The following is a 25932-nucleotide window of genomic DNA, read 5'->3' as shown; positions in this document are numbered from 1 at the left end:
TGCTTTCTAGTGAGGGGCAAAACTCTGGGAAATCCCGGAGCCCAGGAAAGTACAGTCTGTTCAGGAGAATCTTGGGAACGGAATGGACCCCACAGACCATGCCCTCCCCACCTCCAGCCCCAGTGGAGATCAGCACTTGGCCTCAGGACAGAGACCAGACTAAGAGAGGAGGTTACGAAGAAGCAGGGAACCCCAGAAAGGAGGTAAGATTGCGAAGGTACCGCACGGCTCTGAGTCAATGGCTGTCAGTCATCTCGGCTCTGACTGCTCTGTTCTCTCACAGCCCAGCCCTTTCCCGGGGCCCGGGGCAGGGGATTGCTACATGCCAGCTTACCTGGGGAAAAACCGGAGCCTCACTTTAGTCCCTTCCAGTAATTGACACGACAGGGTGCTCAGGAGGGGGAGGAGAGAGCTTACCTCCATAAATGGTCCCACCCCTGGGCATCGTGGCTCACTCTGGCAGGTAGCGACGGGGGAGTGTGCACCTGCCACCAGTCAAGCTCCGCCAGACTGCGAGACCGGCAGAGCAGCCCAGGCAGCCAGTGAACCATGGACAAGTTGAAGTGCCCAAGCTTCTTCAAGTGCAGAGGGAAGGAGGTAGGAGTCTGGGAGCTATGGGAGGTGTGGAGGGCTTGGGAAGGGAACACAAGGGGAGGCAAGTCTCAGATTTTGCTCTCTGCAGCTGTTCCCTGTTTTCCACATTTCTGTTCAACTGCCTTCATGTGTGCCCAAGATGTCCCCATAGAGTAGAGGAAACATAGAGCAGTTCTTACTCTGGTGGCTAGAAGTCTTAGGGTCACCTCATCCTCTGCCTTGGGTGTGCCCACCACCTTGTTGTGTTTTCTGTCCCTCTCCAGACTGTGTCCATATGCGGGAGGGAAATGAGAAAATGTACTGTCCTTATCTGACCTGAGGAACTCTCCCCTGTCCTCTGAAGTGGAGCGAGCACTGCTCCACCTGGTGGGACAGGAGAATTTGTCTCTGAATATTATTTTGTGGCTTTCAGAAAAGCAATGGTTTTACTCTCCAGGATATGGAGGGAAGTTAAACTTCCCTGACAACTCCAAACATCAAAACTACCAGCCAGTATGAAAAAGAGTCTATGAATTTTTTTTTAGTAGAAACTATATTTCATCCTTTTTCTCAAATATCTCCTCTGATTTCAAGAGCGTTGATTTTACCTAATTCATCTTTAAGACTTTTGTATTTGAAATTTTATTTTCCCACCTTCATTTGCCCTTCATGCTGGGTGCCACATGTACCCTTTCCACCAAAATTTGCATGATCTAACCCGAAGAAGTAGTAAAAATATCCACCTACAGAGCTTTTTTCATTTCATGGGATAAACGTTGTAAAGTAAAAGCAGCCATCCTCAGAAATCTCCCCAGCCTTGGAAAGTGTCCTCCTTGGCTATGGTTTTCAGGGTTCATTCTCTCAATCTCTCTCTGTCTCTCTCTCTGTCTCTGTCTCACTGTCACTCTGTGGATTTGTGAAATTATGCGTCTGTGGATTGTTTAATAGTAAAAAACAACAAGCTCTTGATATTTTCCCTTTTCTAGAAAGTGACGGCTTCATCTGAGAATTTCCATATTGGTGAAAATGATGAGAATCAGGACCGTGGCAACTGGTCCAAAAAATCGGATTACCTTTTATCTATGGTTGGATATGCAGTGGGATTGGGGAATGTGTGGAGATTCCCGTATTTGACCTACAACAATGGCGGAGGTATTTCTCCCCCCCCCCCCAATTTATTTCCTCTTCAGTTTTAAGTGCGGTGTTTTATGGCCTCTGAGGATATTATAACAACTGAGGAAAGGTATATGATAATATGGGTTAGTGGGAGGATGGGAAATGAGCATACTGCGTTTTATTATTAGACTATGAGTTTCTAGCTCACGTTGGAAAGCTGGCTTCACAAGATGTTCAGATATAAACTTGATAAAAGTTGTATATTTAGTACTTCTGAGCTTCTGATCTGAAATCCCATGTCATCTTCAACTATGACTTAGTCTTCTTAATTTACACCTTCCTATGATAATCTGTTCACACTCAAGTTGTGTTTTGCCTAATTTATAGCTGAACCTAAGCAAAAGGCAGGGAATTCTCGTTCTCATAAGAAGCTCAAATAAATTGTTTGCTTAAATAAAATCAGGCATTACATTTTGGAAATTTAAGTGTGGAAGGAGTTGATTAAAAAGTAATTGAAGGTTTTGTACTTTAAGCTGCAATATTCAGTTACATGTATTTCAAATTGGATTGACCATGTAGAAGGTCCTTTGAAAATGCGATAGAATGTAGATCAAGGCTAGGTGTTTAATTTCTGCAAAATAATGCAGTTTATACCTCATAGATCACTAAGGAAGACTCCATTAGAACAAGGAGAAAAAAATAAGTCCGAAGTGACACACAAAAGGAAACAAAATGAATTGCACAATCTTCTAGTAATGTTGAAACCACTTTTCACTTACCATATTTTATTTACTTGTAATTACAGGTTCTGTTAGAAGTGTAAAGGTGACATCCCCTTATATTTCATAATTGGTTACCAGTGAAACAATGCCACTATAAGTATTCTTCTTGGTACAATAGGATTTTGTGTGGTGATATTTCAATCTTATATTCCTTATTAATTGGTTATATTAAACATTCACACTGGCCTTCGGAGAGTTAAGAAAGGGGCTCTGTTTATCAAACACTTTAAGTGTTGGAGACATAAATTACCCTATCTAGAGCATACATTGTTTAATCATGGGTTTGGTATAAATATGAGCTGGAAGATGACTCAGGAATCACAGTCTTTTTGGTGTCTATGTCCTAAGGTCCGTGTGGTGGAGAGAAGCATTCAGGCTCCTTTCCAGCTTCTTATGTTCAAGTTTAGAATAGGAAATTCCCTGTGAGTTGACATCATACATAGGCCCAGTACTTACTATAAATTTCCAGGAACCATATTAAACTAGATTTAATAGAGAATTCTTAAACTTAGCTGAAATAAAATGGCATTATTTATTGTATGCTATTACCTCCTTCACCACTTCCTCTAAAAATTAATATATCATATTGGCTCTCAGGTTTTAAAGATCACATCATTTGGGTAATAGATGATCTAGTCTCTCTCAATTGCTTCTTTCTCTTTTACCCAAGGGTAAAAGAGGAACATGAAATTCAAATTTGTCAAATGTTAATAGATTCGATTTAAAATTATGGTCAGGCTTGAAAGACTTGTTAAGATCTGGAGTCATTTTTATCTGTAGGAGCTTTTTAACAGTTTATGAAAGAGAAGTATCAGACTACCTTAGGGTCTAGGTCAACAGGACTAACAATTGGTGACCACTATATTGGAGTGATAATTTACCAGTTATGGTTGTTATTAATAATGAAATAATATAATGGGTGAAAAGCCTTATACAGCATTGAGGAAAATCCTTTTCTGTGTGTGTCTAAAAACCTATTTACATGGGGCTAGCAAAGCGTTGCTTATTGTTGTGTTTAAACAGGGATATTTTGTATTACTTTTTCTTCATATTTATCATTGGTGGGAATTAAACTTCTAGTAGTCATAGTAATGATGTTATGTACATTGCAGCATCTTTAAAAACATATTTGTCCCTATGTTCTGGTGACTAGTGACTTGTATATAACAAGTACTTTATTGTTTCCTAATTTTTTTAAATTAATATTAATTAATTAATTAATTAATTTTTGGCTGTGTTGGGTCTTCGTTGCTGTGCTCGGGCTTTCTCTAGTTGCGGCGAGCAGGGGCTACTCTTCGTCGTGGTGCGTGGGCTTCTCATTGTGGTGGCTTCTCTTTGTTGCGGAGCACGGGCTCTAGGCGTGCAGGCTTCAGTAGTTGTGGCATGCGGGCTCGGTAGTTGTGGCACACAGGCTCAGTAGTTGCGGCGCACGGGCTTAGTTGCTCCCGGCACGTAGTATCTTCCTGGCAGGGCTCAAACCTGTGTCCCCTGCACTGGCAGGTGGATTCTTAACCACTGCGCCACCAGGGAAGCCCGATTGTCTCCCATTTTTAGTAGAATATATTTTTAGGGTTAGAAAAAATGTAATTCCCAGGTATGATGTTATAGTACCATAATGGGAAAAACATATGAGGAAAAAAATGTAACATGGCTATATGAAATGTACATAATCCAAAGCCTATTTTTATTCCCTTATCTCTACATTTTCTTATTAAACTTTAAGACTTCAAGAATACTTGAACAATAAGCTTAATATTCTGTCCCTGCCTCTACCAAAAATTGGGTCATAGTTCTAATGAATAGTATTATGCCCTAAAAGCGGGCAGAAAAAAAAGTAAAATAATAAAAGGTTTAAAACAAAAACCCCAAAATGGGCCTGAATAATCTAAATGTAGGAGAATTAGTCCTTATGAAATTGAAAGTTAATTCTGAATGCATCTCAATTGTTCAGATTCTTCTACCAAAAATAATGTTTCTTATTAACGTTGAGTGAAGACCCTTATGACTATATGGAGAATACTAAACTTAGCTGCAGTAACTTCCACTTTGAACCACATTTAACATTTGAACCCTAAGTCTTAAAAACTGTTTATTTTTTAAGGAGAAAGGAGGGAACTTAACTTTAAAAATATACTATGTGCCTGCCCATTTCGCCAAGTGTTTTCACACAGGCTCTGTGATTTAACCTTTACCACAAACTGATGAGTTGGCATTGTTCTTCCCATTTATGAGGAACCCAAGGTTAAGAGGTTAGGTAAACTGCCCCAGGTCACATAACTGGTAGATGATGGAGCCAGGATATAAAGCTAGGGCTATCTGGCTCCAAAGCCTGTGATCATTCAACTTCTCTGGATTGCTTTTTACGGACTCTTGTTTTGTTTTTGTTTTTGTTTTTTTTTGCGGCACGCGGGCCTCTCACTGTTGTGGCCTCTCCCGTTGCGGAGCACAGGCTCCGGACGCGCAGGCTCAGCGGCCACGGCTCACGGGCCCAGCCACTCCGCGGCACATGGGATCCTCCCAGACCGGGGCACGAACCCGTGTCCCCTGCATCGGCAGGCGGACTCTCAACCACTGCGCCACCAGGGAAGCCCCGGGCTATTGTTTCTAATAATCACAGCAACCTCATTAGGTAATACTAGCATCCCCATTTCATGGATGAGGAATCCAAGATTTAGAGAATCAACTATTTTCTCACAGACAGTAGTAAATTTGGAGCCTAAACCCAGTACTCTCTGACTCCACTATATCACAATGATTTCAAAATGTTGTGCTAGTTGTCAAAGTGCCATCAAGACTTGGGCATATAAGAGTGCTTTTGTTCTTTTTTTGTGTTTTCTAGGTGCCTTCTTGATACCTTATGCGATTATGCTAGCACTGGCTGGTTTACCTTTGTTCTTCCTAGAGTGCTCACTGGGACAATTTGCTAGCTTAGGTCCAGTTTCAGTTTGGAGGATTCTACCATTGTTTCAAGGTTGGTATTAAAATGTTTTCCTTATTGTGCTTATTGGTCTATTCCTGCGTATAGCTGTCCTCATATGAAAGGCAAAAGGGCATACGCTGCTTTTCTGACTATTTGACACTGTCGAATTTAGAAATCAAATGTTAATTTATATTTCTCTTTAGCTTGGGCTGCAGATATGGTAGGGGTTAAGAAGGATATGAGAGAGTTGTAAAGGTGTCATTATTTTCCTGTTTTCACCTTTTGAATGCTCTTGGCACACAGTCTTGTGCATTAACTTTATGGCTCTGGCTTTTTTTCTACTTCCTATGCGGTCTTTGTCTTCTCGCTTTTGCATATCATTTACAATGCCTCGTTCAGAAAAGTTGAAGGGCAGGTCACTATTTTTTCTTGGATGCTCCTAATGGAATAGGACACTAGGAGAGTTTTTTTTTTTAAGTGCTTTCATTGTTATTAAACATCCAATAGCCTTTCTGTTTGAAGATGGGATATCATTTTGGTATGTGCTAGCTGCTGAAAACTACTTGTAAAGGCTTCAGTGTAACGTCAAAAATGTATTTATAGCGAGGTGAATAGAATATAGTGCTGGAATATTAAGGAAGCTACCTCAAAAGCTAGTCTTTTTTTTTTCTTTGTTGATATGTCTCTTAGATCTTTTTTTTTTTTTTTTCAGAGGGAATGGGTTCAAATCCCCACTCTGCCACTAATTGGTCGTGTGGTATGCGACAAAGTATTTATTTTTTATTTTTTTAATTTTCTTTCTGCTTTATAACAAATTTAATCAGTTATACATATACATATGTTCCCATATCCCCTCCCTTTTGCGTCTCCCTCCCACCCTCCCTATCCCACCCCTCCAGGCGGTCACAAAGCACCAAGCTGATCTCCCTGTGCTATGCGACTGCTTCCCACTAGCTACCTACCTTACGTTTGGTAGTGTATATATGTCCATGCCTCTCTTTCGCTTTGTCACAGCTTACCCTTCCCCCTCCCCATATCCTCAAGTCCATTCTCTAGTAGGTCTGTGTCTTTATTCCTGTCTTACCCCTATGTTCTTCATGACATTTTTTTTCTTAAATTCCATATATATGTGATCTTTTTTTTAAACATCTTTATTGGAGTGTAATTGCTTTACAATGGTGTGTTAGTTTCTGCTTTATAACAAAGTGAATCAGTTATACATATACATATGTTCCCATATCTCTTCCCTCTTGCGTCTCCCTCCCTCCCACCCTCCCTATCCCACCCCTCTAGGTGGTCACAAAGCACCCAGCTGATCTCCCTGTGCTATGCGGCTGCTTCCCACTAGCTATCTATTTTACGTTGTGTATATATGTGTGTATATATGTCCATGCCACTCTCTCGCTTTGTCACAAAAGCTAGTCTTAACATAGGAGTTACATTCAATATGCTTGCTGTATTTTGAAACTACTGAGTTAAAGAAATTTCAGAAGTTTAAATTTGGATTGTTACTGAGTTATTGAATTTTCTTTACATGCACTTGTAGAAATGCTGTACACTCTCCTTTTAGGACATTCATTCAGAGGATTTATCTTCTACTTGTCAAAATGTTGGTTTATGTATGTCCATGCCACTCTCTCACTTGGTCCCAGTTTACGTAAAATAGCTAGCTAGTGGGAAGCAGCCACATAGCACAGGGAGATCAGCTCGGTACTTTGTGACCACATAGAGGGGTGGGATAGGGAGGGTGGGAGGGAGGGAGACGCAAGAGGGAGGAAACATGCGGATATATATATATGTATAGCTGATTCACTTTGTTAAAAAGCAGAAACTACTACACTATTGTAAAGCAATTATAGTAAAGATGTTTAAAAAAATGCTGGTTTATAGATGAAGAGGGAAGTATTGGTCAGCGAGTCCATAGGATATGAGCTTTGAATAGTTTTTTTTTTAGTAGTATCCACTCTGACCAGAATTTACAGACTTAATAAGAAAGAATAATAAACATGGTTTTCCCTTATGTGAATTTGATGGCTTAATTCAGGTCTTTGATCTTAGAACCTTTTTCTGATCAACTAAAAAACTGTCTCAGAAAGTCAATCATCAAAATAATTTTGAGAAGAAAGCTACTCAGACAGTAGTACTGCCTCCCCACATAAAAAAAAAGAGAGAGAGAAAACATTGTTTGAAACAGTTTTCTCATTTTAAAATAGATTTTGTGGAAATTGAGATGCAGCTTTATGAATTAGGAAAACAAATTTCACTTGTTTTTTATTTTAATTGTTCTCTTTTCCAGGTGTGGGGATTACAATGGTCCTGATATCCATTTTTGTGACAATCTATTATAATGTCATAATTGCCCATAGTCTTTACTACATGTTTGCTTCTTTTCAACGTGAACTACCATGGAAAACTTGTTCTTATTGGGCAGATAAAACCTGTAGCAGATCGCCTATAGGTAAAATTCATTTATTTATTTAAAAAATATTATTAACTCTGCATCATTCTTTTATATTTTCTAAGAAGATTAAAGGGTTAAATCATTTTCTAACCAATTTAGGTTCAATTTTAAGTGAGCCATAGGTTATTGATAAAAGCAGAATAAAGCATGTATAACCTGAAAATTGATTAATGCAATATGTTAATTTCTGAGGGCACCCAGTAAGGCTAAACCACTACTTGGAGTACTTCTTGCAGGCCTAAGTTGTGGGCATCAAGAAAAGGAAGAAATGGGAAAGTGGTAAGAGAGAAAAGCACTATTTATGAAAGTAGTAGTGTTTCAGTTGATGGTTGAGTGTTGCTAATCTTTGGGACAATGTAGCATCCATATTGTAGACTATTACCACTGGGATTGCCTGTGTATATTGGAGGATAAAGTGATAAAGATTTAACACTTCTTAGGAATTTAAAGGTGTCATTTATCTATATAGGTTAAATAAGTCCACATATGAAAAGTTCCTTAGAGCACTAAGTCCCAACTGAAATGATTGTTACTCTATAGCTGTTATTACTCTAAATAGAACCACAACTTAAAAAGGCAGATATTTTCATACTCACCCCCAGCTTAGTAGTAGAGAGGATTTCAGATGCTGAATGTGCATGGCTTATTCCATTTGTAAGATTTCTACTCCACCTTCACCAAGTAACAATTTAGACAGTACTTTAAATATTTCATCATTAAAACTTTTTTTTTCCAGGTAAGTACTCTTCTAAAACTAAGTATGTGTCTGTGTATGTATTCTTTTTTCTAATTTTTAGTGACACATTGTAATGTGAGTATAAAGCTAGGTGAAATCTTCCAAGTGAATAAAAGCTGGGTAGACGCCAACAATTTTACCTGCATCAATGGAAGTGAAGTTTATCAGCCAGGGCAGCTTCCCAGTGAACAATATTGGAAGTGAGTACAGTAAATTATCTACATCTTAAACGGATGTTATTAAAAATGTTTATAACCATAAAATATTGATCCGCTCTTTTCTTAACTCATATAAGTAGAAAAAAAAGGCAGAGGGGAGTCAAGTCAGAGCAAATTATACTTCGTTTGACTCAAATGTTTACCTAGCCTGTGTGAGTAGTAGTAGCCTGCAAAATTAGCTCATAGTTAATAGATTGTCATTTATAAATTAGTTATGAATTGGGCACAATGTTCTCAGTGATGATTTATACAGTGTTTATTAGCTATAAGCTAGGGCATTGCTGTGAAGGAAAAATATGCAACTTTTAGACTCTAATGAGCAAGTTCTAATGATAAACAGTTGGGTGATGAGTAATATTGGGGGCAAAATTGCTACTTAAGGCTGAGATTCTTCATTATCCATTTTGCTTATAATTGTCATCATATGGTAAAAATAGATGTTTGGGGTTATATTTGCTTTTATTAATTTTAAATGAGCTCTCTGTTATCTCCTTACTGTATACCTACCCTTTACTCTTACATAACTTCTTTGACTATTGCTGTAATGAGCTCTTCCTCAGCTCCATGTTGTTGCTCTTTGTGACCCTTTTAAAATTTAGACCTTGAAATGTTCCAAATATCAAGCTAAGAATTAAAATCCTAGATCCATATATGTCCCTAGTGGAAATCATGGAATTATACCTTTGAAAAAGGTATACATAATGGGACCATTTAGGTTTGATAACTACAAGTATGATGAATAAGAAAATATTTAATACAATTTAAATGTTTTCTCCATCATTTGAACTTGAGAAAAAACTACCGTAACGAGTAAGATGAAATAATCTGATGTAAGGTTAATTTCTTTCCATACAGGAGCTTTGAAATATTAGGGGAAAATCATAGCTAAAGGAATGAGTGGGTCTTTTATTCTAGGGTTTGGAACTTTGGATTGGCTGCAGTTGACCAGAAAGTTCAGAGCCTAATTTTTCACTGAACTATGTTTGCCCCTCCATACAATTGTATCAATAAAAGACTCACACAACGTTGATGTATTAATAAAGTACTCATGAAGCTTCTCCCTGGATGAAAGATATTTAAAAATTCAATGTATCAAGACAAGTGATTGTGTGTTCATCAAAGGGCTTATGTGTTTTCAGTAAAGTGGCGCTCCAACGGTCAAGTGGATTGGATGAGACTGGAGTCATTGTGTGGTATTTAGCACTTTGTCTTCTTCTGGCCTGGCTCATAGTTGGAGCAGCACTCTTTAGAGGAATCAAGTCTTCTGGGAAGGTAATTTAGAAAACACATTAGACAGTGATGTAGCTGTTTTCCAATTTCATTGTAGTTCAATGCCAGGTAGTACCAAATGCATGTTTTTTCTATGATGGGAACATTCAAATGTGTGAAAAGCTTTCTAAGTAGGCAGCCTCGCTCTAAGAAAATACATAAGAACCCTGCTATTATTAAAAATAAAACAAAGCAAGCAAAAATTAGTACTAGATGTGTGCAGTTTCTCTAAACTTGGGCCCTTCTAGCTGATACAGCATTCTGAGGCTTGGGAGTATTTCTGTCCTACTATAATAAAGAAGCATCTTGAATGGAATCATATATTGCAATGTTTGGTTTGGAAAGTTTAGATCCTTGTTATATATGTTATATAGGGTGACAGTGTCAGGATTCCCCTTGTTAGAGAGAGAAGGAAAAAAACTATGCCATTGTTCTCTTAAAGCTTGCCAAAATTGACTCAGAACCTTGTCTCAGCAGAGTCCTCTTCTGAAAAACATTTCCCACTTCATTGTTTTATTTTTTAAACTTTCAGAGAACATGGTGGCAATTTCAGAGAACAGTATGAAATTTTCTCTGTGAGCAGTTGGACAGTACTCAGAAAAGTAAATGTGTATGTGTTTGTAACTACTAGACTGAAATTTCCTTAAAGACAGACGACAGGAATAACTGTGGATACTATCTTTGTGTTCTGGTACAATATCTAGCACAGTCAATTAATGTTACATTGTAACGAGACATGCTGTTAGATCAGAAAAACACAGCGAACATCACAAAGTCAGTGGAAACTTTCCAAAATAATGTTGCAGTTGCACATTTTTGAAACCTTTGGCTCCTTTTTGATGTTAATATTGAAAGAATCCATTAAAAGCCATTTAGCCACGCAATTAATTTTTATTGGTCTCTGGATGACTTGTTTAAATCATCTCCTTGGGCATATTATCAAACATAGGACATCTATGGACCAAAGAAATCATCCACATTAATGAAAAGCCAGCCTCAAAGGCAGTCTGCTCATCTGGAACCATGTATTATCTAGGACACAAGCAGTTCACACGTATATATGTGTGCTATCAAACTCTCTTAATGGTAGCTTTAAGGATAATAATAGCAAGTGTCGATTAAGTATTCACTTAATCAACTTTCATGGGATTTGGACACCTACTAGGAGATTTTCCTTCTCCTTGGGGATTGAGTATCATTGCAGGGTTTAAAATCATTTCCCTTCCCACATCAATGCAGTAATTTACCAAGAGGTGCTATTCAGTCCCCTCAGACATTTATTAGGATACATTTAGGAAAGCACTCGATCTAGATTCCAAGTCACCGTTGCTAATGTATTGTGTATTTACAACACAAACCTGGTAAATATTGCTTCATACATCAGAGTGTTTTGAAAGTGGATCATTTGAGAGTGGTGAGAACAGAAAGAGAAAGTTATGCCAACATTGGTATTAGTATTATCAGACATTAATAACCTAATGAAATCTTTGATACTTTATTTTACTAATTTCAACTGGCTAATAACTTTATTTGTATATAATTATACACCATGGTTTAAAAAAATAACATTAACTTTTGGTTGTTCTTCTTGGTAGGTGGTATATTTTACAGCTATTTTCCCCTATGTTGTCTTGCTCATCCTGCTGATCCGAGGGGCAACTCTGGATGGTGCATCAAAAGGCATTTCATACTATATTGGAGCACAGTCAAATTTTACAAAACTTAGGGAAGCTGAGGTAAGACAATTTGGATTTCAAATTATCTGAGGAGGTAAAACTTAAAAGCCGATATTGAAAATCTTTGATTGCCATTGAGTGTCATAATATAGTAGCTTGCAAAAGAATATGTACTTAAGTTTATTAGTGTTTCCGTCCCCTAGGATGTCTGATTTAACTATTTAACATGGCACTAATGCTCTCTTATTGGAAGTGAGACAATCATTTTTAGCAATAGGAGTTTCAAAGTCATTTTATTCAAACTGATTCTATTTGACCAAAAGGATTTGGGGCTTATTAATCTGAAAAAGAATATTTCATGCATGAGTACCCACAAATTGATGACTAGGGCTATGTGACTTATCAGATAAACTCGTAGTAGATTTAAAGATTATAGCTGATGGTTTAATGGTCTAATATAAATTTTAATTGTCTTCAAAAGTTAGTATCAAAAGTTAATATTATGAAGTTAGAACATAAATTTGAAATGGATGAAGCATTCCATAAACAGAACTGTTACTTGTACCAGACACATAAATATGTGCCATGAATATGAATTGGTAACCCCTTATAATATTAGTCCATCTCCAGACAATGGCTGTGTGTATCATAGGTACATAAAATCTTTTACAATTTTGACTGCAGACAGCACTGTCAGTAAGTGTACTCTATATACTATGCTTCTATTGATACAGGCTAATAACACTTTCACTTTTTTAGTAGTCATGTCACATTCTTGGAACACATTAAGCTTCTGGTCAGGTAAAACCCCACGATATTACATTAAAATCAAGAAACACTATAATATCTACCATATTAGTAGTGTTAGCCAAAATGGATATTAGTTTTAGTTTGCTATGGTATTCTTTGTGGAACTCATGCTAATTTCCAGCAATTGTGACTTTCTAAATACTCACAATCTGGATATTTAATTATTTGTTGTAGAACATTTCTGGTAAGCAAGTTAAATTTATCAGTTTTTAGTCATGGAAATCCATCCTTTACCTTTTTGAAAATTGAGAGGTCAGTCTCTGGCCTTCAGTTACCTTCTGCGTGTCCAAATAATTTTCACTCAATAATTAACCAAAAAACCCTAAATTATCTTAGAACCATGAACTTTTATTGTTTATGTGCTAGAGATTAACATAGTTTGATGTGTCCGTAGGCCACTGTTGATTTCCTCATTTATCTTGGGCCTCATATCTTTTAATCTTGTCTGTTAGTCTCTTTCCAACTAGACCATTTTTGGTAATGGATGAGAAGCAAATAAAATGGAAGTTGGGACTCACCATCTTCCCTCTGTTAGGTTATTAAACAAGATAAAATATGTTAATGTTCTTTGAAATGGTAAACCGTTATATAAATATGAGCACACAAGCATTTTAATTATTGCTGTTATATAATACTATATTATTGTAGATGCAACATTTTCCCTAAGAAGTGGACCCTCCATTTTCTTTAAACCTCATAACTTGGAGCACAGTTGAAAAGCCCCTTTGATATTCCTTTAAGTGGCTTTTACAAGCCTCAGATCACCTGGGCTTTATAGCTCCATGAAACTATCCAGAAAATTTTATATGACTATTTTATACTGGTCTGTGTTTCGGTGTCTCTATTGGCTTTAAAACATCAGAGCTAAGCCTAAAGCTCCTTATGAAACATACAGTTTAATCATCCTACCTCCTCTCCCCAACACAAACACTACCCTCATGCCTTCTTTGGGTTTGCTGGCAATGAGAATTTTTTCTTAGATGTTTTTTATTCCCCTCCAATCCATATTCTAAACATGCAATCATAAGTATATATTTTTTCCTTTTCTTTAAGTATTTGAACTCTACTGATATCTCTAGGAGAGTAGAGAACCATAGAAATTTATAACTAGAGGGGCCTCCAGTGACTGTTTTACTAACTCCGTCATTTTACAGTGATGAAGTTGAGACCCAAGAAGAGTCACATTTAATTAAATCTACTTAGCCTGCTTTTGCATCTTGAATTAAGGTTTCCTAATCACTCAACTAATAATCTTGTATATAGCTATGAGATGGGTAGATACAGAGATTATAACTATGTTTGGAACTATATTTCATTTTTATTTGCAGCCTAGGTACATCATGGTATGCAGTAGCATTCTTACACAACCCAGACCTGCCACACGACCTCCAGCCTCCTTCCCCCCACTCACATATGCATACATAATGTATCAAGTCAAAGCAGCTGAGAGACCAACACAAGCCTGTTGTTCATTTCTTAATATGTACAACTGCCTAAGAAATAAGAGAGCACTTTTTTCTCACATGATTTTGTTATACGTAAGTGAAATAACTGTGATCTAGCTGTCTATCTATCCATCTATTTATCCACCCATTTTACTTCCTACTGGCTTCCTGCCAGTGTATATATTATATATATATTTCACTTCTATATAACAAAATCATGTGAGAAATAAAATGTAATAATAATCTAACATCAAGCTGTATTCTGAAGACCTAGTAAGTATTTATTTCACTCCTAACGACTTTATTTCAATTGAAATTGGAAATAGATTACATATCTTTCAAGGAGAAAATTATTGTTTTTAACTTCCACAAAAGAAACCGAGTATCAGTTTATGTTTCTTTTCCATAAAAACAATAATAGCTATCACTGAGTATCCTACTAATTGCTTTACATATGTTATCTCATTGAATTCTCACATCCTTCCTAGGACACATAATTATTACTACTGTTATTATCATCATCATCATCTCCACTTTATAGATGATGAAACAGGCTTGAAGATGTTAAATAAATCAAATTCAATGAAAGTGAGATGTACTGGATTTAGGCTTCATTCTTTTTGACTCCAGAGCAAGAACTGTTAGTCACCATGCTATACGGCCTGCCTTCCACTGACCAGTCCTGTTTTCAGATGGACTAAAAACACACTTTTGCCTACATATATGCCAGCCCTATTATGTGAAGTCTTCACAGTTAGATTGTTCTTTGGGGTAATGTTATATCTACAGAATTTTACTATTAAAATGGATTTACCTAGGTTAGTTTCTAAGATTTGTTATTGTCCTTTAGCAGAGACATAGGAGGGGTAAATTGTGAAAGGGGGAATGATAAAGGGGTCGAATTAGATGGAGAGATGAGGCCAGCCACGTGGGGCTCTAATCAAAACATGGAATGAGGGTACTGGATGACTGAGGGGATGCCTAAATGTATCATCATTCTTCAAAAACTGCCTAGTACCACCCTTGTTAAGAATTAATGTTTTTATTGTCCCCAAGTTGATATGTGGAGTAAATAGAATTCCAACCAAATTCCCAGCACAGTTTCCATGGAACTTGAAAATTTATTCTAAAATTTATGCAAAGGAGAAAAGGCAAAAAAGTGAGGTGTTTCTGAGGAAGTGAGGAAGACATGTCCTACCAGATATGAAACAATATTATAATGCTATAGGTATAAAAACAATGTGGTGTTACCCTAGGTATAGACACACAGACCTGTGGCACAGAATAGTAATCTCGGAAACAGATTCATGGACATATGGAACTTGATATGTGGCAGAGGTGGGGATGCAGGTCAGTGGGAAAGGGATGGACTATCCAACTGATATAAAATTGATATCCAAATGATATAATTGAAAATATCAATTATCTTTGGACATAATTGATAATATCAATTATCTTCAGATCATTGATAGTCCATTTAGAAAACAGTGTGTTGGGATTTCTAATTTAATATGCATAATATCAATTTCAGGTGAACTGAAAACTTAAGGATATAAGCAAAACTCTTAGTCTTTTAGAAGAAAATATAGGATAGTAGCTTTATGACCTTGGGCTAAGGATTCTTTTTTTTTTTTTTTTTTTTTCTTTTTGCGGTATGCGGGCCTATCACTGTTGTGGCCTCTCCCGTTGCGGAGCACAGGCTCCGGACGCGCAGGCCCAGAGGCCATGGCTCACGGGCCCAGCCGCTCCGCGGCATATGGGATCCTCCCAGACCGGGGCACGAACCCGTATCCCCTGCATCGGCAGGCGGACTCTCAACCACTGCGCCACCAGGGAGGCCCAAGGATTCTTTTTTTAAGTCAGAGAAATCAAGAACAATACATGAAAGCAAAGATGAATACCTTCAGCTACATTAAAACAAAATCTTTGGTTCGTCAAAGGACACAATGTCAAGAGGTGAAAAATGTAAGCCACAAATTGGGAGAAAAAAGCTAACATATATAACAGCTAAAGGATTAGAATCCGAACTACATAAAGAATTCCTAGAGCTCAAATAAGGCGAATAACCCAAACAAAAAATTGGCAAAAAGTATGAACAGGAATTTCACAGGAAAAGACTATGGAATAAATATATACACATAAAAACATGCTAAACCTTATAAAGTACTTAGGGTTATCAAAACTCATTTCACAGCCACTAGTTTGGACAGTATTAAAAATTCTGACCAGTGTTGGCAAGGATGTAGGGGAATGGGAACTCTCATACCAGCTGGTGGGAGTGCAAAGTGATGCAACTACTTTGGAGCATAATTTGGCAATATTTAGTGGGGCAATACAGCAGTGGGAAAAAATGTTCAGAACTACATACATTTAATTGAACCATATGAATTTGCCTATATTCTTTCATTTTTGACTTACAGAATTGAAATTTCATAAGGTTCAAGTTGATAATGGATAAATCTCATACACTACTGAATGGAAAAAGCAGGTTGTCTAAGTTTATATGCTTTAAGAAAACTTTTCTATAAACTCAGAAACATGTAAAACTAAATGCCATATTGTTTAGGTTAGTAAAAATATAAAGAAAATTGAAGAAATGATAAACACAGAAGTCAGGATAGCAGTTACCACTGAGGTTGGAAGAGTGATATGATCAGGAAGGGGCACAGGGAGGCTTTAATAGACTAGTAACATTTTATTTCTTAAGCTGAGTAGTGGGTACTTGGGTATTTATTTTGTTCTTGTATGAATATTTATTCATTTGTATATACGAAATATTTTATACAAATGAAAAATTAAGAGTGTGTTTTTAAATATTATTTTCTCTTGTAGGTTTGGAAAGATGCCGCCACACAGATATTTTATTCCTTGTCAGTGGCTTGGGGTGGTTTAGTTGCTCTGTCATCTTACAATAAGTTCAATAACAACTGCTTCTCAGATGCCATTGTAATTTGTTTGACAAATTGCCTCACTAGTGTGTTCGCTGGATTTGCTATTTTTTCTATATTGGGACACATGGCTCATATATCTGGAAAGGAAGTCTCTCAAGTTGTAAAATCAGGTATGTAATGCTATATATTATTAACTTTGATTAACTCAATATAGGTCATTTAAGAAACACTGATATATTTTACAGCAATTAAAGCACTCAAGATTTAGGGTATTGTGTTTTCTTTCTCATTTCATCTTATATAACTTGATTGTTTTAATGATTTAATAATTCTTAGATGATCTGAGAAACAACGGTACATTCCAGAACACTTGTTTAAGAATATCTTTTCCAAATTTTGTTTAGTCCTTAATAGGAACTACTTACTGCACAATTGCAAGTATCAGGCATCATGCTATGCACTTTACATGCATTATCTTCATTTGCGTGTATGTATATCTATATACACATACATATATATACATGTGTGTGTTAATATGTATATATGAATATATGAGAGACTATATATAAAAATTAATCCACGTAAAATTACACTATTAGGTCTGAATTTTTAAAACGCACAAATGTCATACAGATAGAAACACAACTGACTGAGTATACAGCTGTGTCCAACTTGGAAGGAATCTGATTAGTGAACTTCCTAACTTTAAAGACATTAACTAGGGATGCTTAATTACCTGGCTAAAGATTCTCAGGAACAGAATTCTAGGGTTCTTTTAAGTAGGACTTTCTTATTAAATTTCTATTTATGGTTAGTATCATTTGATGGAGAGATTGATGAATGAGAATAGAATGTTAGGACTAGAAAGGGCTTTGGAGATCATCTAGTATCCAGCTCCTCATTTACAGAGGAGTGGATTGATGCACAGAAATGTTATGTCTTGCAGAAGATCGAATCATTAGGAAGTGACAGAGCCTAGGCTAGAAGCTAATTCTCCTGACTTCTAGGTCAGTCCTCTGGGAGGTTGGAGAAACTTCAAATACTTAAAACTGAGTATCATATAACATGACTGAAATTTTTTAATAAAGCGTCTCTAAAGGTAACATACATCAAATAGAATGAATTGGGCGATTGGGATTGACATGTATACACTGATGTATATAAAATTGATGACTAATAAGAACCTGCTGTATAAAAAAAATGTGCCTTCTTGATAAAATGTTTAAAATAAGTCAAAAATAAAAACAGACAAAAAAACAAATAGAAAATAAGATTCAATTTATAGTTTCATTACATACAATTTTGCAGGTATCCATAAATTAATTAAAACGGCACTAAAATTAAACCCATTACCTTGTAATAACCTATAATGGAGTATAATCTGCAAAAAATACTGAATCACTATGCTGTATATCTGAAACTAACATAAGATTGTAAATCAACTATACTTCAATAAAAAAAATAAAATGGCACTACACGGCTGTGAAATGTACAGTGAAAAAAATAATTAAATGGCACTACATATAGTGATTTTGGGTAAACATTTGGAAAGAGAGTTAAAGACTAAAAAGTTAATTCCATGAACATATCTTTCTTGATAATGTAATTTTTTTAGAATTTCTAGGCTAAGGTGACCTAATTTAGGTTTCTGGAGTTTAAGACAATTGTTCTTCATTAATTAAAAAATCAATAAAATCAGCTGAACAAAATCATTGATATAGTTAAGATTTCTTATGTGAGAAATGTACCATTTACAAAATTTATCTCACTAGCTTAATTCACATCACATGTTCACATTATCACATCGTAGAACAACCCAGTCAAACGCTTTTAAAAGTGAAAGTCAAACAGTTGCTAAAGAATGTATATTATGGATTGGGCTGCCAAATTAAAATGAGATTTTTCTAGTATCTTATTTTGAAAATTTCAAATATGTGAGTTTTCTTGGCAACTAATTTTAAATTAAAATGCCATTCCTTTTTCTTAGGTTTTGATTTGGCATTCATTGCTTATCCAGAAGCTCTAGCTCAACTCCCAGGTGGGCCATTTTGGTCCATATTATTTTTCTTCATGCTTTTGACTTTGGGTCTCGACTCGCAGTTTGCTTCCGTTGGTAAGTAATACTCCCAATGTTAACATATCCCTCTTATATTTTACTCATGTTTCCTCTACTTAAAAACATCCTTTTCTTACCCTTGTTGCCTCCCTCTAGCTTTTACTCTCAGAATCATCTTTCTGAAAGTTCTTTTTAACCTAAGTTTTAAATATGGAAAAATCCAAAGTACTCATGTATCAGACACCCAAAAGGAGCAGAGATTAATATTTTATATTTGCTTCAGATATTTTTTAGAAAACTAAACTGTTATAGATAAATTTGAAGTCCCCTGTGTCTCTCTGTCTAATACAATTCACATTTCTTCCTTCTTAGAAGCAACTGTCACCATGGATTATGTATGTTATTCAGACCATGTTTGTATACATTTTATATGTATCCATAAATAACATATAAATTTTTAAAATTTCACATAAATGTGAAGTTTCATAGCATACATATCATTCTGACAGTTGTTTTTTATATGTATTATGAATCCATGTTGACACAGACATATAGTGCTAATTAATTCACAATCTGTTGCCATAATGATGGGCATTTGGATTATTTCCAATTTTTAAAAATTACACACACTGCTGCAGTGACTATTCTTGCACATGGTTCTGTGTACACATAGGGATTTCCCCTAGGGTACACACCTAAAGATTCTGAATTTCATCATATTGTGCTCTTACATAAACCATTTTAATAGTTTACAGGATAAGGTCCAGCTTCCTCTAGTTGACTTTCAAAGCCCTCCAAAAATCTCGAATATGTTTCTTAATCCTTTTACTCATATATCCTTCTACTTTTAGCCAGTACCCTGTTTCACGAACACATTTATTTCTTAAACCTAGAAGGCCTTTCTGTCTCCATGTTATTTATTCAAATATTCACCTTATTTAAAAGTTTTACTAGAATTCTTCCTTCCCTATAACCCTCTTTCAAACTACCTCAGCCCTTGGGAACCTGTTACCTTACAATTGCTACCAATGAAAAACCTTATAAAACAGACTAAAAACAACAAATAGAGCTCCATTTGATTTTTATCAGAACTGATGAGCGGTCACTGCCAAGAGAAAGGACCCTGTGGATTTTTAAAAGTAAGAAGTAGGGCCCAGCGTATATTCTCAACACATATTTGTAAGTTTGATTAATAGAAGTTGATTTCTGTGATTAAAATTATTGGCATATGAGTTGACATGTCATTTTTTCCCTTCTGAAGAAACGATTACAACAACGATTCAAGATTTATTTCCCAAAGTGATGAAGAAAATGAGGGTTCCCATCACTTTGGGTTGCTGCTTCATTTTGTTTCTCCTTGGCCTCGTCTGTGTGACTCAGGTATACTACAGTATTTTTTCATAGACAAAATATTAGTTGGAATGTACTTTATAATCTAAATGAGGAAGCCAAGGTTTAAGAGGATGTTTAGTGACAAGTCCAAGTCTGACTTGCATCAAGATTTTCTGAGTTTTAGCCCAGGTTTTTTCCCCATTATAACACAATTTCAATAGTAAGTATATTTTGCAGAGGGGGAAAAAGCCCAATAATGGACAATTTCCCCAATTACAATAAAGTTATATACTTTAAACATAGGCTGTATTTCTTGGCAGCTACTACAGAGCACACACTGCATATCATTTTGATAATCAACTATTCTAAATGCTTATTTTTTAACAGTGACTCAGTATAGAATAAAAGGTACATCCTGTTTGAGATATTTAAAGCCACGTTTGTGTTTACATTTGAAAACATTCCTTTTCGCATTTTGGCAGAGGTGAAACCAAGGAGCATATGTTAAAATCAAATTAGTAGATTCAATTTGAGTACCTCATCAATCATAGAAATAATTAAAAAGACACTTAAAAGTAACTGATTTTTTTTGGTAGGCTGGAATTTACTGGGTTCATCTGATTGACCACTTCTGTGCTGGATGGGGCATTTTGATTGCAGCTATACTGGAACTAATAGGGATCATCTGGATTTATGGTAAATAGTGACTATAGAATTATCTACACATTTTACTAAAATGACTTAGTTTGATTCCTTCTCATTATGTTTACTGTAATAGCTAAGTGTAATATACTGGACAAAAATTTATTATGAATAAAAGGTAGTTAAAGGTATATATATTCTTCATTGCTGTAGTATTGGAAAAGGTTTAGACATAGAAAGCTAACTTGGGGCCACAATGATTAATGAATGAAAGTATAAATAAGGGCTGAATGCACTCTTTGTTGTTTTTAGGAGGCAACAGATTCATTGAAGATATAGAAATGATGATTGGAGCAAAAAGGTGGATATTCTGGCTATGGTGGAGAGTTTGCTGGTTTTTCATTACGCCTGTCCTTTTGACGGTAAGTATTAACATGCCATGAATTTGGTATCAATAATATATATATATATATTTAAACACTTCTAAGGTAAACTTGAATTATTCACACTGAATACAGTAAGGCAAATTAATGTCATAAAGTAATGATTTTCAACTTTTACTTCATGACTGGCGCCTCCAAGTTGCCTAAATTACAATGCCTTTCTTTGTAGTATTATTTTTGAGGCCATAGGCTTAAACAGTTACCATTTGAGAAAATAACCAGGCTCCTATAGACTTAAAGGTCCTAGATACTTAAAAATTATCAATAGGATACATTTTTAAAAGCCAGTCATTTGTTCACTCCCTAAAAAATATGCTGAGCCATCTACAATGTTCTTAACCTCTCTGCTTAAGACCCAGTCTCTGCCTCCAAGGAATTCAATCTAAACATACTAATTGCTAAGAAACAACACTCAGTTGTTAATGCATATTTTTTTATGGGAAGTGTTTAGTATCTGAAATTACTAAAAGAAACTCACGTGTGTCAATAGAGGCAATAGTTTATGTTAAAAATTGGTGCTATTTAAGGAGCTGGGGGAAAGCAAAAGATGTCTTCTTGGAGAAACATGACATATAGACATGATATCTTTAAATAAAAGCTCAGGACAGTAAAAGGCTGAATGCCAAAATAAACACTTAATGGGACAGAGAATTTCTATGGACTAGAGATAATGGTGGGGGTGGGGCAGTGGCAAAGCCTTAGAGAGGATGCTTTGGTTCTCACTGCCCCCATGCTTCAAAGGTTTTCCTAGAAAAGGCCATTACATAACTTGATCTAGAATTTGTTTTAGAGGGTGTTTTTAACATTATAAGGTCAGGTTCAAGTAGTGAGCGGTTGGGAACTGGGTGTGCTGAAATAAAATATTTGTATGCTCCATATTCTTGCTAAATGATTTTCACAGTGCTACTAAATATTGTTTTCCTTACTTCACAAGTCTCCACAAGTCTCCATAATAATATAAGTGCTTTACCAACTTAGAAGATCTAGCTAGACTTTTTAGCCAGTTAATTTTCACTGATTACTAGGTTTGACAACTGGATTTACTTTAAAATGCAAAAGTATTAGATATTAAATGATATACATTATCATCTATTTTGTATAAAGTCATATATATTAGATTCCACTATCCCTCAGCCATTCTCTTGTAGTTATGTAAAATTATGGTAATTGTGAAATAAACTTAAATTACTGTAATGAAATGAAAGAAGTTAATCTATTTAATTCTAAAATTAAACTTAAATATCTATAAAATTCAAGACAGGTAAATTTAGAGGAACTACTAGATGATTTTATAGTTTTTGCTCATTTTGTTTTGTTTGCTTTATAGATTTCTAAATAATTAGTTTTAATGCTGCAACATTCTAGTAGGTTTTTTTTTAACACTTTCTTAAAAACTTGGCCTTAGTTTTCATCTTGAAGAGTCACTGTTTTGCCCACACATATATTGAGCTTCTTTTTTTCTCAATAAGAAAGTGAAGGGTTCTTTGGTAATTATGTACCAATGTGTGAATGCGTGTGTGTTTTGGGTGTGGAGTAAGGGGTACTCTGTGTAGTAGAAAATAACAGAAACAACTGCTAAGCAAGGTGCAGAGCATGTTCACTCAAGTGTACTTTACATTCTCATTGAATTGACTGATATGCTTGCTAGTACAGAACAGATTAAAACCATGCTATTATAAGTGAAATACGTGTTGTATTTCAGTATTTTATTGAAATACATGTTGTACAAGTATTTGTATCTTTTATAAGTATATGGAAGTGCTAATTTTGGAAGAATCTATTCAGAGCCAAATACAAGTTATTTAGATTGGTTCATTTAGTATTTTATCTTCTGGCTAGTTACCTGATTATCTTAGTTGGCTTGAATGTATTTTCATTTTAATTGCTTTTGATAAGGAATGGAATCAAATTGCTAATACTTAGTGCAAATGAAATCATTAGTGCAATAAAGTTTAATCTTTACCATTTTCTTTTCATATTTTACTTTCACAGGCAATCTTGATCTGGTCATTGGTACAATTTCATAGACCTAGTTATGCCCAAATTCCATACCCTGACTGGGGAGTTGCTCTAGGCTGGTGTATGATTATTTTCTGCATTATTTGGATTCCAATTATGGCTATTATAAAAATAATTCAAGCTGAAGGAACCATCCTTCAAGTAAGCATGTTAATATTATTTATACTTTAAAAGTTATGGTATCTATACCCGTACTGAGTTCTACTGAGATGACACAAAGCAAATGACCTTTTTCCTTTATATCTATAATTTTCACCCTTAAAACTTCATCTGGTTATAATACATACTGTAATAGCATGTTAAAGCTGGAAAAACTCTGGTAAATTTCTTGAACCCAGTCTAGACCCTGAGTTATCCCTCTTCCATGGAGGTCTAGGGGAGTTGATTATGACATCTCAATAGGACAATGACAGGGCAGGCTCAGCAGGCAGATTGGGTTCAAGATCTAGGTGAGTGCTTTGTGGATCTAGATCAATGGTTTGACCCTCTCTTTGGTTCTTGAAACTTCCCAGGCATACACTGGTTTAGATCCTCACTTAACCCTCACCCTAAGGCCAGGATAGAAATGTCTGAGAATTCAGTGAAAGTATACGAAGTGATATTGTTGCTTGAATGGGCTCACAAAACACTTTCTTTTGAAATCATTTACATACTCAATTATCTTGGCTTTGTAGTTAATACAATTCTATTAACAATTGGTTACATTTGAGTGTCTTTTTTTTTTGGTAGACAGTATATTAAGAATTTAGATGATCATTTTTTACTTTTCTATGGTTCTTATTTCATTTTGGTTAGCAAGGAGACTTAACACTCTAAAACTTCATTTTTTTTTCTTTGCTTTTCAGCGCATTGTAAGCTGCTGCAGACCAGCTCCTAACTGGGGGCCATACCTGGAAAGACATCGTGGGGAAAGATATAAAAATATGGTAGATCCTAAAAAAGAGACTGACCATGAAATACCTACTGTTAGTGGCAGTAGAAAACCAGAATGAGATCTAGTTTTTAAAAATATGTGGTTGTGTAACGTGATTATTTTAGAATAGAGGAAATTTTTATTTATTTGAATGTTGAGTAGAAAAACGTATATACTAGGTTCGTAATAGTATGATGAGCTTTTTTTCCTATTTAAGCAGGAATGTAATATAAAAATGTGAATCTACTAGTGTTTAGCAATGTGATTATTATATTTCTTTTAAGATTATCTTAACACACGCATAGCTGCCTCTATTTCACAATAAAATATTAAAAATAATATTTTTCTAATATATTGAAGGCTTTATTTTGAACTGGTTATTTAGAAAATAGTTATATTTTCTATTATACAAGTTTTTAAATATCACTTGCTTACGTTTTCTTAGTACATAATCCTTCCTTTCCATAAAGCTGGGGAAAATAAATCAATATATTTAAAAGACAGTGTTAAAATTGAAAGCCTCACTTTTTTAGAAATGCCATATATATGAAAAACATGGACTGTGTATATAATATGATGACTGTAGCTTAATACTTTTGGTTCATGTGTCTAAAAACTTCATGTATTCATGGCTCACTTTTTCTAGGTGAACTTAGTGGTTACATTCTTTATTTACAAATAGTGAAGTAAGACAGAAAACTAAGGATCCTATGGCCAGTAAGTGATAAATCTAGAAAATGGAATCCAGAAGCTTTGATTACTTCTAGTTAATAGATCAAGTAGAATGATTTTGTCTTCTCTGAATAAGTTACTACTTATGGGTGGTAACTTATTTACATACTTACAGGAGATAAACCTATGAACCTTGTCAAGAATGAGGGCAGCCAAATTAGAAAGTCCTATATCCCAGTTTGCTTCCAAAAGATAATGAAAACATATTATATCACTCGTAGATTTTTTTTGACAACTCATGGGAGTTCTAAGTGCTCCATCCCCTTTTTTTAAATTTAATTTTATTTATTTTTTATACAGCAGGTTCTTATTAGTTATCCATTTTATACATATTAGTGTAGACATGTCAATCCCAGTCTCACAATTCATCCCACCACCACCCCCACCACTTTCCCCCCTCGGTGTCTGTACGTTTGTCCTCCACATCTGTGTCTAGGTTTTTCTAGGTTCCACAAATACGCGTTAATATACGATATTTGTTTTTCTCTTTCTGACTTACTTCACTCTGTATGACAGTCTCTAGATCCATCCACTAATAGGTTTATACATTGACTATATATCACTGACAACTGGTTTACTATCACAGCCTAGGATGGTGAATATTACCTAACTATGTAAGAAACTTTTCATTTATTAAGGTTCTTAACCTGGGCTTCAGAGAATGTAGGAAGCTGAAATTACATGTAATATTTTTCTACGTGTATGTGTGTATGCATTTTTCTAGGGTGAGAGTACATAGTTTTCACCAGAATATCAAAAGTGATCTGTGACTCAGAAAAGTTTAAGAACCACATATACTACTGCTGGCTTTTTGTTCTTGTCAAATGAGGAATAAAAGAATAATTTTAAGCCTTAATTTCTTATACATTTTAATTTCCTTTTCGTCTTCCTTTTGACT

General features: G+C 35.4%; 1 protein-coding gene across 1 annotated transcript; it reads left to right on the top strand.

Moving 5' to 3' along the window:
- Positions 1–549: 549 nt before the first annotated feature.
- On the top strand, positions 550–24536 carry LOC308609507 (sodium- and chloride-dependent neutral and basic amino acid transporter B(0+); the record flags this gene model as incomplete). Its single annotated transcript, XM_081223146.1, has 14 exons — positions 550–597; positions 1560–1725; positions 5311–5442; positions 7688–7849; positions 8650–8788; positions 9946–10078; positions 11671–11811; positions 16839–17067; positions 18885–19010; positions 20215–20333; positions 20882–20981; positions 21240–21349; positions 23363–23530; positions 24235–24536. The coding sequence occupies 14 exons, from the start codon at positions 550–552 to the stop codon at positions 24379–24381; spliced, it is 1920 nt and encodes a 639-aa protein (XP_081079272.1). The 3' UTR covers positions 24382–24536.
- Between the last annotated feature and the right edge of the window lie 1396 nt (positions 24537–25932).

The sequence above is a fragment of the Mesoplodon bidens genome (genome assembly GCF_964165515.1).
Source record: "Mesoplodon bidens genome assembly, chromosome: X".
Lineage (NCBI taxonomy): Eukaryota > Metazoa > Chordata > Mammalia > Artiodactyla > Ziphiidae > Mesoplodon > Mesoplodon bidens.
This window is presented reverse-complemented; position numbering and strand designations above follow the sequence as displayed.